The sequence below is a fragment of the Zalophus californianus genome, chromosome 9 (genome assembly GCF_009762305.2).
Source record: "Zalophus californianus isolate mZalCal1 chromosome 9, mZalCal1.pri.v2, whole genome shotgun sequence".
Lineage (NCBI taxonomy): Eukaryota > Metazoa > Chordata > Mammalia > Carnivora > Otariidae > Zalophus > Zalophus californianus.
In genome coordinates, this window is record NC_045603.1 from 20,835,948 (window position 1) to 20,849,047 (window position 13,100).

Consider the following 13,100-nt stretch of genomic DNA (forward strand, 5'->3'; position numbering starts at 1 on the left):
TGATTCTCTCTCTCTCTCTTTTCCTAATTCCTTGGCAAAAATCACAACCCTGACTAAATGTAACTGTCCATCAATTCAATGTCTTCATGTATGTACCTAAACAAAGTTAAAGAAAAATACACAACCACGATAACCTGTCCTACTTTAATTTCTTGACCATGAATCTTAAATAGCCCTTTATTTATTTATTTATTTATTTATTTATTTATTTATTTATTTATTTATTTATTTATTTTAAAGATTTTATTTATTTATTTGACAGAGAGAGACACAGCGAGAGAGGGAATGCAAGCAGGGGGAGTGGGAGAGGGAGAAGCAGGCCTCCCGCGGAGCAGGAAGCCCGATGCGGGGCTCGATCCCAGGACCCTGGGATCATGACCTGAGCCGAAGGCAGACGCTTAACGACTGAGCCACCCAGGTGCCCCTCAAAGCCCTTTAATGTGGGCTGGCTGGCAATCATATCTCCCCCGTCCATACTACCTATCTTCATACCATCTCCCTCTCCCTCCCTCTCTGAACAAGACTTCATTCTCATTCTCAGTGATGACCTTGCTTCCCACATTACAGATAAAACCGATACAGTCGTAAAGAACTTTTTAGACCTTCATCACACTGCCAACAGCCACATGTACTCTGCCTTACCATCTGTTATCACAGATAAATTATTCATAATTCTATTGTGCATAGCTCTCATCTCTCACTGACACCCACATCATGAATTCTCCCCTCTCCTGAACATCATAAATTATCTGATGGAGATGTTCTATTTTGAAAAAAACAAAATGCTCTCTTGACTTTACTTCTCCAGCCAGGGCCTTATTTGTTCACTAGCCTTCACAGCAAAACTGCTTTTAAAAATGTTGTCTATATTATTCACAGTATCTAATTCATATCCCTCCATCTTCTCTTAAAACCACTTTAATCAGGGTTTCATCCACACCACTTCACCAAAACTGTTCTTATCAAAATCAACATCGATTGCCACTTTACTAAAATCAATGGCCAACTCTTAGTTCTCATCTTACTTGACTTTCAGCAACATTATCCTATATAATCACTCCTCTCTTCTTGATAAACTTTCTCTACTTCCAAAACATGCAATTTCTAGTTTCTAGACATCCTTGACAGTCATTCTTTCTTAGTCTTCATTCTCTCCTACCTTTACTATTGGAGTCACCCAGATTTCAGCACTTCATCATCTCCCCTTCTCCAACTTTACTTCTTCCTTCTTTCATCTCTTTTCATCACTTGGCTTTAAAGACCATTTATATGTCAACAACAGGTGATTTTATATCTTCTTCCCAGACCAATCGCTCACACTCCAGACATGCTTATTTCATCACCCACATGATCTCCCTAGTTCTTGATATTATCATGTCCACAATCAGACTTCTGATCTTGGCCCTACTCTTCCCTAAAACCCACCAAATGTGCTTCCCCTGCAGCCTTCTCCATCTCAGTTGATACCAATCCAATTTATTCAGGCCAAAAACCTTAGAGACATCTTTAGCTCTCCTTTCTCTCTTACCCCACATCCAATCCATGGGGAAATCCTGATGGCCCAACTTTAAAATACTTCCAGAATCCAAATTCTCACTACCATTTCTGCCCTCCTTAGAGCTACCATCATCCCTTTTACCAGACTGTTATGATGGCCTCCTATCTGACCTTTCTCCTTTTACCCTCTCTGTCTATAGTGTATTCTCACATAGTTGTCAATGTGGTGCTCTTAAATTATAAATCACACCAGGGCACCTGGGTGGCTCAGTCAGTTAAGCATCCTGCTCTTGATTTTGATTTGGGTCATGATCTCAGGGTCCTGGGATCAAGCCCTGCATCAGGCTCTGCACTCAGTGGGGAATCTGTTTGAAGATTCTCTCTCTCTGCCCCTTCCCCCACCTGCTCGTGCACTCTCATGTTCTCTCTCTCTCTAGAATAAATAAATCTTAAAAAAAATAAGTCAGATCATGGGATTCTTCTGCTCAAAAACCTGTGAGAATTCCCATTTTGCAAAGAGCTCTAAATCCTTATTATGGCCTTTAAGGCCCTGCTCTACCTGAGCTTCCTAGGCTGGTATTTCCCCTCACTCCAGGCTCAGGGGGTCTCTGTGCTGTTTCTCAAACTTATAGACTCATTCCTCATTCATTGATGTATCCCAAATACTTGAAGAGTGCCAGGTAACCTAATAGGCCCCCAATAAACATTTGTTAAAGGAAAGTCAGGTAGAACAATTAGAAAGCTATTGTAATTTGTCAATGATATCCCAAGAAAGCTGAAGAAAATGTACAATAAAGCTATTGTAATAGTCTGAAAAATAGCTAATGAAGATTCAGTTCAATCCCACCCTGCAAATGTTTTCTGAAAGTGCAAATATAAATAATCCCTGCCCTTGAAGACCTTATGGTGGAGACAGACAGGTAATTTTAAAATGTTAAAAGATAATAGAACAAAACCAGGGCATCCTAGAGAGAGCAGCATGAACAAAGATTGGGAGACATGAAATACCATCATGTGATGGAGAACTGAAAGCAAGTCAGTCTCATTAGATGTGATGGTCTGGTTGATATGACTATTTGGCTAGACTACAGTCCCCAGTTACTCAATGAACACTTATCTAGGTGTTGCTGTGAAGGTGTGTTGTAGGGATATAATTAAAGTCCATAATCAGTTGCTTTCAGTAAGAAAGATTATCCTAAATAATCTGGGCAGGACTGATTCAATAAGTTGAAAGGTCTCAAAAACAGAGCTGAGGCTTCTCTGAAGAAATTCCTCCTATAGACAGCAGCTTCAGCTGTGCCCAAAAGTTCCAGCATGCCATTCACGATAGCCTGCTCTATGGATTTCAGGCTTGCCTACATAGCCTTCCCAATTATGGAAGCCAATTTCTTGTAATAAATCTCTAAATATCCATCTTCTCCTGGTTCTGCTTTTCTGGTTGAACTGGGACTGATAAACTAGAATATAAGGATTAAGGCAGAAGGGGGTAAAAATGAAGGATGAGAGGCAGTAGAGCTAGATCAGGAAAGGCATTTGTTTTTTTACATGCTCAGAGGTTTGAACTTTACCTCATATTCAGTACGATCAACAAGGTGAATGACATGATTGGGGTAGAGATGAATTATTCTGGATTCGATATAAAGGATGTACTGGGACAGGAAGCAAGGGGAAGAGAGAGATGCTGGTGGTTGGGAAACCATTGAAGTTACCTGTGAGAGAAGCAAGAGGAGAACCAAGAAAGAAGGTCATCATGGAAACAAGGGAACAGTGTTGTGAGGAAGAAGTGGTGGTGTACCCTGGTCTGGTGCATCAGAAGAGTCTATCACTCAGCACTCTGTGATAAAAGGAGGTCACGAAGGGCCTCAAGACAGCTGTGAAAGAGTGGATAATCTAAAAATCAGACTGTATTAGGTTCAAGAGTGGCTAGGAAGTGGGAGAGAATAGAAAATAAGAGTAGATAATTCTTTTAGAGGAGGAAACATGGCAGAAGAGAGAAAAGGTCAGTGTCAAATGAAAATGATTAGAATGGAAGAAGCTTAAGCCTTCTTAAGTCAAAAGCAAGGGAGGAGAAAAGACGAGGAAGAGAGTACACATTCTCCTGAGTGAGGCTCAAGAGAGGAGGGGTGGCCAAAGCCACAGGGGAAGCCTTGGTCAAGGACAATGGGAGGATCTTCACTTTCTGAAAACTGGGGGAAAGACCAGTAGAATGAAAGTAATGCAGAGATAAATTTGGAGGTGGAGGGTAAGAAATCTGCAGTTATTCATGCCCAATGGCCCTGGGGTAGCTCAGTGAGGTTAGGAAACAAGGTTATCAGTTGAGAGAGAGATGGTGTGACATATCTAGAGATGGAGGCTTGGCTTCAGTTGGGGCTAGGTGGCCATCTGCCAAGACATAACACAGAGGAATCAGGATCAGGTTCAGGACTTCTAAACTGCCTCACAATTCAATGGTTCTATGAATCAGATGGGCAGAAATGTTGCTTTATTCACTGGTGTCTTCTCAACACTCAAAACAATGCCTGGCATACAGAAGGCACTCAAAATAAATTCGCTGAATGAATGAATGAATGCATACTTAGATGAGCCTCTCATCCAAACAAGCAAATAAAACCTTTTAGTTGAAATTACCTATTCTAATTTAAACTCATTTTAACATTTTTAAGAAATCACAGATGTTTTCCAGAGCCTTGAAACTTAATACAATCCCAGTCTTCGCTCCTAATCTCCAGACAATACAGCCAAGGCAAATCAGATAACACAGGCTTCAAAGTGGGCATTTTTACCTTGAATTTTTCCCTGGATTATCTTAGAGCAAATTATCAAGAAAATGGCCAAATCTTTATTTTATTGTATTATACAATAAGCTTCTCTGAACTGAGTAAGAGTTTACTCACTCAGATTTTCATTTAGATTCTACCATTGTAGGTAGAATGTAGCCTTCACCTTTTCTGACACATCAAGCTCTTTCTCTTCTTTTTGGTCTTGGTGACATTTACCACTGACCAAAGGGAAAAGAAGAGAAAAAACAAGACTCTTTAAAAAGGCAAGTTTAAAAAAAAAACATAAAAAATAAAAAGGTAAGTTTAACTGGAATAAAAATATAATGCAGGCAATATTAGGTTGCTGCTAAAATGGGTCTCTGTTGCACATTTCCCATGCATTACCTGGGTGGAAGACTTTGGTTTTCCCACTAGTGATTCCAGAAGAGCTTGCCTCCATTTTTATTGACCTTCTGCCTGGTGGAAGTGAGGAATGCCTGACCACAGGCAGGCGACGTGATCCTGGGCGGCTTGCCACACTTCGCCGTTGATGGATTTGCAAACACTTTTCAGCCCCATGAATAGATAAACTTAAACCTGGAATGAGAAATAGCACCATTATTATTAAAGAAGCCACTTCTGAATGGTTAAAATGCCAAATTATTTTCTGGCATGAAATACAGCATAAGTAATTATGGTTCAAATTCTTAAGGGATGCTAATGACACTGGAATTCTGATACTGATTGATTTTCACATTGCATTATTCACTAAACATTAGTTCATTCAAAAGTGAACATTCTCAGTTCTCATGACAAGAGTTTCGTGAATGAGATCCAATAAAGTCAAATATTAAAATTCTTTCCAAAATCCTGGGAAAATATGCACTTTATTTAGATTAGAAAGTGTTGCTGGGGTATCTGGAATTTCAATAAAAATTGAGCAATTTTTTTCCTTTCTTAAAAATATTTTAATTCCAGTAGAATTAACATACAGTGTTAGTTAGTTTCAGGTATACCATATAGTGATTCAACAATTCCATACATCACCCAGGGCTCAATACAACAAACTCTCTCCTTAACGCCCATCACCTATTTCACCCATCCCCCATCCCCCCATGCACCTCCCCTCCACTAACCATCAGTTTGTTCTCTATAGTTAAGAGTCTGTTTCTTGGTTTGTCTCTCTTTTTCTTTTGCTCGTTTGTTTTGTTTCTTAAATTCCACATGAGTGAAATCACATGGTATTTTACTTTCTCTGATTTATTTCATTTAACATACTCTCTAGCTCCAACCATGTTGTTGCAAATAGCAAGATTTCATATTCTTATAGCTGAATAATATTCCATTATATATATATATACATATATATATACATATATATATGTGTATATATATATATATATATATACACACACACACCACATCTTCTTTATCCATTCTTCAGCTGATGGACATGTGGGCTGCTTCCATAATTTGGCTATTATAGATAATACTGCAATAAACATATGGATGCATGAATCCCTTTGAATTAGTGTTTTTGTATATTTTGGGTAAATACCCAGAAGTGTGATTACTGGATCATAGGGTAGTTCTATTTTTAACTTTTTGAGAAACCCTCATACTGTTTTCCACAGTGGCTACACTAGTTTGTATTCCCAACCACAGTGCAAAAGAGTTGCCCTTTCTCTACATCCCCACCAAAACTTATTGTTTCTTGTGTTGATTTAAGCCATTCTGACAAGTGTGAGGTAATATTATAGTATGATTTGCATTTCCCTCATGAGTGATGCTGAACATTTTTTCATATGTCTGTTTCTTTGGAGAAATGTCTATTCATGTCTTTTGACCATTTTTAATTGAATTATTTGTGGGTTTTTAGGTGTTGAGTTTTTAAATATATTTTGGATAGTAACCCTTTATCGGATATGTCTTCAAATAGCGTCTCCCATTCAGTAGATTGCCTTTTAGTTTTGTTGATTGTTTCCTTCACAGTGCAGAAACTTTTTATTTTGATGTAGTCCCAACAGTTTATATTTGCTTTTATTTATACAGTGTCCTAAGTTTTTACAGACTTTGTTTTAAAGTCTATTTTTAAGAATTGCTACTCCAGCTTTCTTTTGACACCCATCTGCATGATAAATGTTTCTCCATCCCCTCAATTTCAATCTGCAGGTGTCTTTAGGTCTGAAATGAGTCTCTTTTAACCACTGTCACCCTATGACTTTTGATTAGAGCATTTAGTCAATTTACATTCAAGGTAATTATTGATATATATGTGTTAATTGCCATTTTGTTACTTGTTTTGTGGTTGTTTTTGTAGTTTTTCTCAGATCCTTTCTTCTCTTTCATGGCTTGTTAGTTTTCTTTAGTGATATGCTTCGATTCCTTTCTCTTTATTCTTTACATATCTATTAGTGGGCTTTGATTTGTGGTTACCATTTCGTTTGTAGATAAAATCTTCTGCATATGGCAGTCTATATTAAGTTGATGGTCGCTTAAGTTTGAACCCATTCTTTACTCCTCTCTATGTTTTAGTTATGTGGTATCATATTTTACATCCTTTTATTTTATGGGTCCCTTGACTGATTTTTTACAGAAATACTTATTTTTACTGCTTTTGTGTTTCCTACTTTTCATACTCTCATTTATGATCTTTCCTTTCCACTCAAAGAGTTCCCTTTATTATTTCTTCTAAACCTGGTTTAGTGGTCATGAACTCCTTTAGTTTTTGTCTGTGAAACTCTATCTCTCCTTCTATTCTGAATGATAGCCTTGCTGGATAGAGTATTCTTGGCTATAGATTCTTCTCCCTCAGCACATTGAATATATCATGCTACCCACTTCATTTCTGGTGAAAAAACCACACATAGCCTTATGGGGACTTTCTTGTATGTAATTGACTTCTTTTCCCTGGTTGCTTTTAAAAATTTTTATCACTACTTTTCACCATTTTGATTACTATGTGTCTTCATGTGGACCACCTTTGGTTGATTTTGTTGGGTGATCTCTGTGCCTCCTGGATCTGGATATGTTTAAGTTCCCGAAGTCTATTCTCATTTTGCATAATTTTTCTCTCAGTTTTTCAGTTTTATTACTTTCCATTACTTTGTCTTCTAGTCATTAATTCATTCCTCTGCTTCTTCCAGCCCATTTAGTCCACCAAGTTCATTTTTAATTTCACTTACTGTGTTCTAGATCTCTGATTGGTTCTTATTTATGTTTTCTATCTCTTTGTTAAGGTGTCCTCCTTAGAAAGAGTGGTGTCCTCCACTCTTTTCTCAAGCCCAGTGAGGATCTTTATGATCATTATTTTAAATTCTCTCTCAGGCATGTTACTTATATCCGTTTCACTTAGGTCTCTTGCTGATTTTGTCCTATTTTTTCATTGTGATATATTCCTCTGTGTCCTCATTTTGTCTAGTTCTCTGTGTCTGTTTCTGTGTGTTTGGGAAGTCATCTACATCTCTTGCTCTTGCAAGTAGTGGGCCAGCTGTGCACTTTTAACTAGGTAGTGCTGGTCCTCCTCCACAGGGGAGGCTAAGGCTAAGCCTTAGCTAGCCTTACTGCTAAGGCTGTAGCCTTAGCAAAGACCTGGGCTAGCTTGGCCACTCCACAGAGTACCCGCAGATGAGAGATGCATTCTTAACAAAGTGCCCACATCTTCCACAGGGGGTTGGGAGATATAGTGTTGGTGAGGTCTCTGTGGGTCTTTTCAGGGAGGGGATCTGTAGCACCAGGATTGAGGCAGGACTGGCTGGAGGGGCAGGGCACAGTATAAGCAAGTTAGGTAGGGAGTGCTGGTGCCCTGCTGGTTCCCACAGGTGGCTGTGTGTTTATGATGAGGGGTAGGGTAGAGAAATGGCACCTGCCAGCTCCTTTGTTCCTGGAAAAGTCTCTCAGGGAACTCTGATATTAGTAACTAACTTTCCTTCCTATAAGTTCCAGGTGCCTTTCAAACTGCAGCTTCCAGGCTGCATCTTCACAGGCTGTTTGCGGTGCTATCTCTTTAAGGGTCGGGGCTCAGCTTCCTATTGCCTTCTGGGCTCTGAGAGCTGAGCCAGCTGATTTTTAAAATGCCAAGGTTTAAGGCCTGCGGATTTTAAGTACTCATGAAATTCAGTCCCTGATTCTCAGAGCCAAATGCTATAGAGATTTCTCTTTCCCTTATAGGCTCCCCAGTGTGTTAGTCTGTTTCTTACCTCTCTCTGTACCTGTGGCTAACCTCTGTCCAGCAGTTAAATCCACAGGGTTTAGGTTCCCACCAAGCTCTTGCCTCTCCTATCCTGTTCAATGTGGCCTCTTTTCTACATTTAGTTGTGGAATTTGGCCAGTCTTTGGGTCCTCTTCTGGGTTGTTTGCTCTGAAGTGAGTATTATCTAGTTGTATCTGTGAGATGAGGTGAACTTAGGGTCCTCCTACTCTGCCATCTTCCCTAGAAGTCCCCAAGCAACTTTTAGTTAAAAAAAAAAAAATCAAGCAACTTTTTTCATAGGATTCATGTATAGACCACAGTTGAGGATTGAACTCAGATTTATGCCTCTGATCTTAGAATTATGTACCTTTTTAGAGGTAATTTATCCAGGAAAATTTCAAACATACCAAAAGCAAAAAGATTAGTATAATAAATTCCATGTACCCATTACTTAGCTTCAACAAATATCAAGTTTTTTTCCATAAAGCTGGTGAGGAAAAAAAATTTTTCTAATCTTGTTTCATCATATTCCACTCCCTTTGTTGTTGATTTGCTTTTTAGGTGCTAGAGTAGTTTAAAGCAAACTCTAGACATAATGTCAATCTCATCAAAAACAATATTGATTGTATTGATTTACACTGATTATATCAATATGGACTACACCTGATACATATGAGCCATATAAAAAATTCAAGATATTTTAAAATAATAAAATAATTAATAATCAAAATATTTCTTAAAAGAACACTCATTGATCACCATTAGAGGTTGCTAAAACACCAATTCATTACTCAGAAAATTGATAAAGGGAAAGAAGCAAGCATTTATCCTTGCCTTTCCTTTACTAACCATATTTCAAGGTAACCAAATAGTTGATAAAATAATGTTTTCACTACAGATTTCCAACTATTACTGATGGAAAAGAGAATTGGAAAGTAATTTTAGAAGCCTCAGTGAGATATGAAAGATAAGTTTTGTCTAAAGAAGCACTATGAGGACAGAGCTAGAATTCAAACTCATGGAGGACTAAATCCAGATCTTTAAAAAAAAAAAAAAAAAAGAAGCCAAGGAAAGATGTTAGCCTTATTTAATGCCAACAAGCCAGGGGAACATGGTCAGGATTTATGCCATCTGATGGAGGAAAGCTGAGCCTCACCAAATTGCAGAATTTTTTATTAAGAGGAGAATATCTTGAAATTTGAAGGTAGAAATTTAGATTTGGAAGTTACCTTAGTGGTTGGCTAACTAATCCGGTGCCTTATATAGATGAGGAAACAGCCTGGCAGGGAAAAACAGTCTACTTATTATCAGTACTGGAAGGCCATAGTAAGAAGTCTATTTAAAACCCAGAAATGAGGGAAATAAAAGCCTCCTCAGAAGTAAAGTATAAATCTGCAATCATGGGTCATGTCTGAGGTATAAAGAGTTATCTTAAATTTCCCCAATGGGGGGGGGGAAATGATGTGACCTGGGCCAAACTGTAAATTCTAACAAATGTTAAGAAAGGATGACTCAAATCAGAATGAGGTTTGGTCAGCCAAGCGTAAAAAAACAAACAACAAAACTTGTAATAAACAAACATGAGTAGTGCCTGTTCAGACAACAGCCTAAAATAAGTGTTCCAACAGCCAGACAGTCCTGAGACACAATTTTTCTCTTTATTCTGCCTTTGCCTATTCTTTATTCTGCCCTTGCTCTAACAGCACTCACCAGACAATCTTCAGATTAGGATTTGGTTTCCACTGCAGGGAGACAGTAATCATACCAATGTTCCCATCGACCCAGCAACCAAGGTTCTCAGTGTGGACTAACAAATTGGCATCCTGAATTTCTTTTTACACTTATATCTCCTCATGATTGCTTAGAATGAATCTGCCCACAGATCTGGTTTCTAAGCCCACGGTGCTATGAGCCTGAGATATGTTCTTGGGAAATTCACACAGGTAAAGCCAGCCATGCTGGGTGACCCCTTGGGAGACCACCTGGCAGCCTTCCCCTCACAACGCATGCCCCACTCTGATGCTCAGGTGCCTAGGCAAGTGTGAGCCTTTTACTCCTAGATGTTTCTCTGTGGGCAGAACTAACACAACAGCATCAACCTGGTATTATTCCACTCTGTCATGTTCCCTACCATGGTTGTATGTTCTGTATTTCCAGAGAGATGCAAAATGAATTATCTGTAGACCCACCAAGAATGTAGAATGCAGACAAATTTTCAGGTGACAGATGAAAGGGCGAGGAGATGTTTTAAGTCAACATCAGACAGCACATGCAGTCTGAGTCTGCAACCATGAAACAGACCACTCTTGAAAAAACATTTCTCCTTGTCCCTTTTGCAGAGGATTATTGGGCTAAAGGAACCAGGACTATGACTCAGTGGCTACTTCTAGCTCATATAAAACTCCTTTCAAGGAAGCATAAAATGTTACAAATGACAATAAAAATTACACTGTGGAAATAAATGGCATAGGTACTTGGAATTGTTGAATTCCATATTAAAAATACAATAATGTAGATCATGGGGGGATACGTCAAAAAAATTCATGAGTATTGCCAGGGAAGGATGGATATGGGGAAGATGGGTATGTTATAAGGGAATTGAGGAGGAATCCTTACTGTCTCAGCAAATTCATATGGTCCTCCAGAAATTAAGATTTCTCAGAGGTGCAAATAAAGGACCTGGCCCATCAGAGCTCTCTTTATACAATGGTTAAATCCATGGGGGAGAGAGAGAGAGCGCTTAAGACATCAAATATACTCCAGATATGAAAAGTTAACATTTATCGAAGACTCAGCAATTACATTTTCAGAAATGAATTATCAGTCAATAAACTGCATCGTCCAATTTGTTCTTAATTACTTTGGGAAAAAATGTTGAGGCTGATCATCTATTAAATGCCAGGCACAGTGCTAAATATTGATCATTACACCGTTAATGCCTCATCCCAATCCTACGAGACAGAGAATTGGTATCTACACTTTACAGATAGGAAACCTGAGGCTCAGGTTTCTTGTCCAATGTCACACAGTGAGTAATTGAAATTTTAACCCTCATCTTTTCCACTACAGCATGCAGCCTGATGAATTTACTTAATTATATACCAATACATAGGCTGTTTTTTTGTTTTTGTTTTTTAGAGAGGGAGGGGGAGGGGCTGAAGGAAGAGAGAGGAATAGAGTCTTAAGCAGGCTCCATGCCAAGCGTAGAGCCTGGGGCTTGATCGCACAACTCTGAGATCATGACCTGAGCTGAAATCAAAAGAGTTGAATGCTGTACCCCTTGAGAACTGGCAGAGCAGAGTCAAGAGCCAGCCAAGGAAATGACACTGAGTATGTTGACCTGTGCAACAAATTTTTAATTTCATGCTTCCTGTTCCACTATATATTCATCGTCTTTTCCTAGACTCCTTAAGGCCTGAAACTTGGCTGCTTTCCTCGGCTTCAGCAGACAGCTTCCTCCCCAATGCAGCTAAGATGGATCCCAGGCAATGTCAAGTTTCTAATCTTACCACCTTTCTACCTCAAAATATCTTTCAAAAAAAGTACCTTTTTTTCTTGAGACCTATCATCTACCCTACTTGATAAAAGATCTGCAGGCAGAGCCTTGAGAAACACATATCTTTAGGGATGAAGAGAACAAGAAGAGTAGGTGTTAAAATGTTGAGTGCTGGAGTCAGAGTTTCTGGGTTCAATTCTTGGCCATACCATTTTCTACCTATTTTACCTTGTACAAGTTATTGAATCTTTTGTGCCTCAGTTTAATCACCTGTAAAAGGGGACAATAACAGTTTCTACCTCACAGAGTCATGAGAATGAGTTAATACCTACAAAGTGCTTAGGGGCAGTGCCCAGCATACAGCAGGTATGCAGTGCAAGGCAGAGATCATCATTGCCTTCTATCATATCAGTGACTTCCCTGCACTTTTCACTCTCACCCCTTAGGCCCTAGAATTTAACACCATTGCGTCTGGTCAACTGTTTTTAAACTTTTCCTTTGGTTTCCATGACACTCACGCTTCTCACTACTCCCTCTCCTAACTGGAAACTCTCTTGTTCCCCAAGGTGGGGATGTTAGTTTCCTTGGGCTACCATAACTTATTACCATAGCTTTGGTGGCTTGAAATAACACAAATTTATTACTTCCCTGTTCTGGAGGCTAGAAGTCTGAAGTCAAGGTGTTAGGAGGACTGTGATTTCTCCAGAAGCTCTGGAGGTGACCCTTTTTTCCTTGCTTCTCTCAGCCACTCATGGGTTCTGGCATTCCTTGGTATTTCTTGCCTTGTGACCACGTCACTCCAATGTCTGTGTCCATGGTCTCATCACCTCCTATCTCCCTCTGCCTTTCTCTTATAAGGACATGGGTGACGGCATTTAGGGGCCACCTGTAATACAGGATAATTTCTTCATCTTAAGGTCCTTAATCACATCTATAAACTCTTTCCAAATAAGTTCACCTCCACAAACTCTGCAGATTAGAACATGGATGCATATTTGGGGGCTATTATCAGTCTACCACGGGGGGGGTATTTCCCAACATTTTGACTTTGCTCTTCTCTCTCTTTTTTTTTTTAAAGATTTTTATTTATTTATTCATGAGAGACAGAGAGAGAGAGAGGCAGAGGGAGAAGCAGGCTCCCAAGGAGCAGGGAGCC

At 39.2% G+C, this 13,100-nt stretch overlaps 1 protein-coding gene across 7 annotated transcripts in view; it reads right to left on the bottom strand.

Annotated features, from left to right (window-relative positions):
- Positions 1–13,100, bottom strand: part of ANO4 (anoctamin 4) — a 452,569-nt gene that overhangs the window by 247,973 nt on the left and 191,496 nt on the right. For all 7 annotated transcript variants that reach the window (XM_027593730.1, XM_027593729.1, XM_027593733.1 and 4 more), the window contains one exon: positions 4,662–4,853. In XM_027593730.1, coding sequence (XP_027449531.1) covers positions 4,662–4,853 — 192 coding nt within the window. The remainder of the gene's footprint in view (positions 1–4,661; positions 4,854–13,100) is intronic.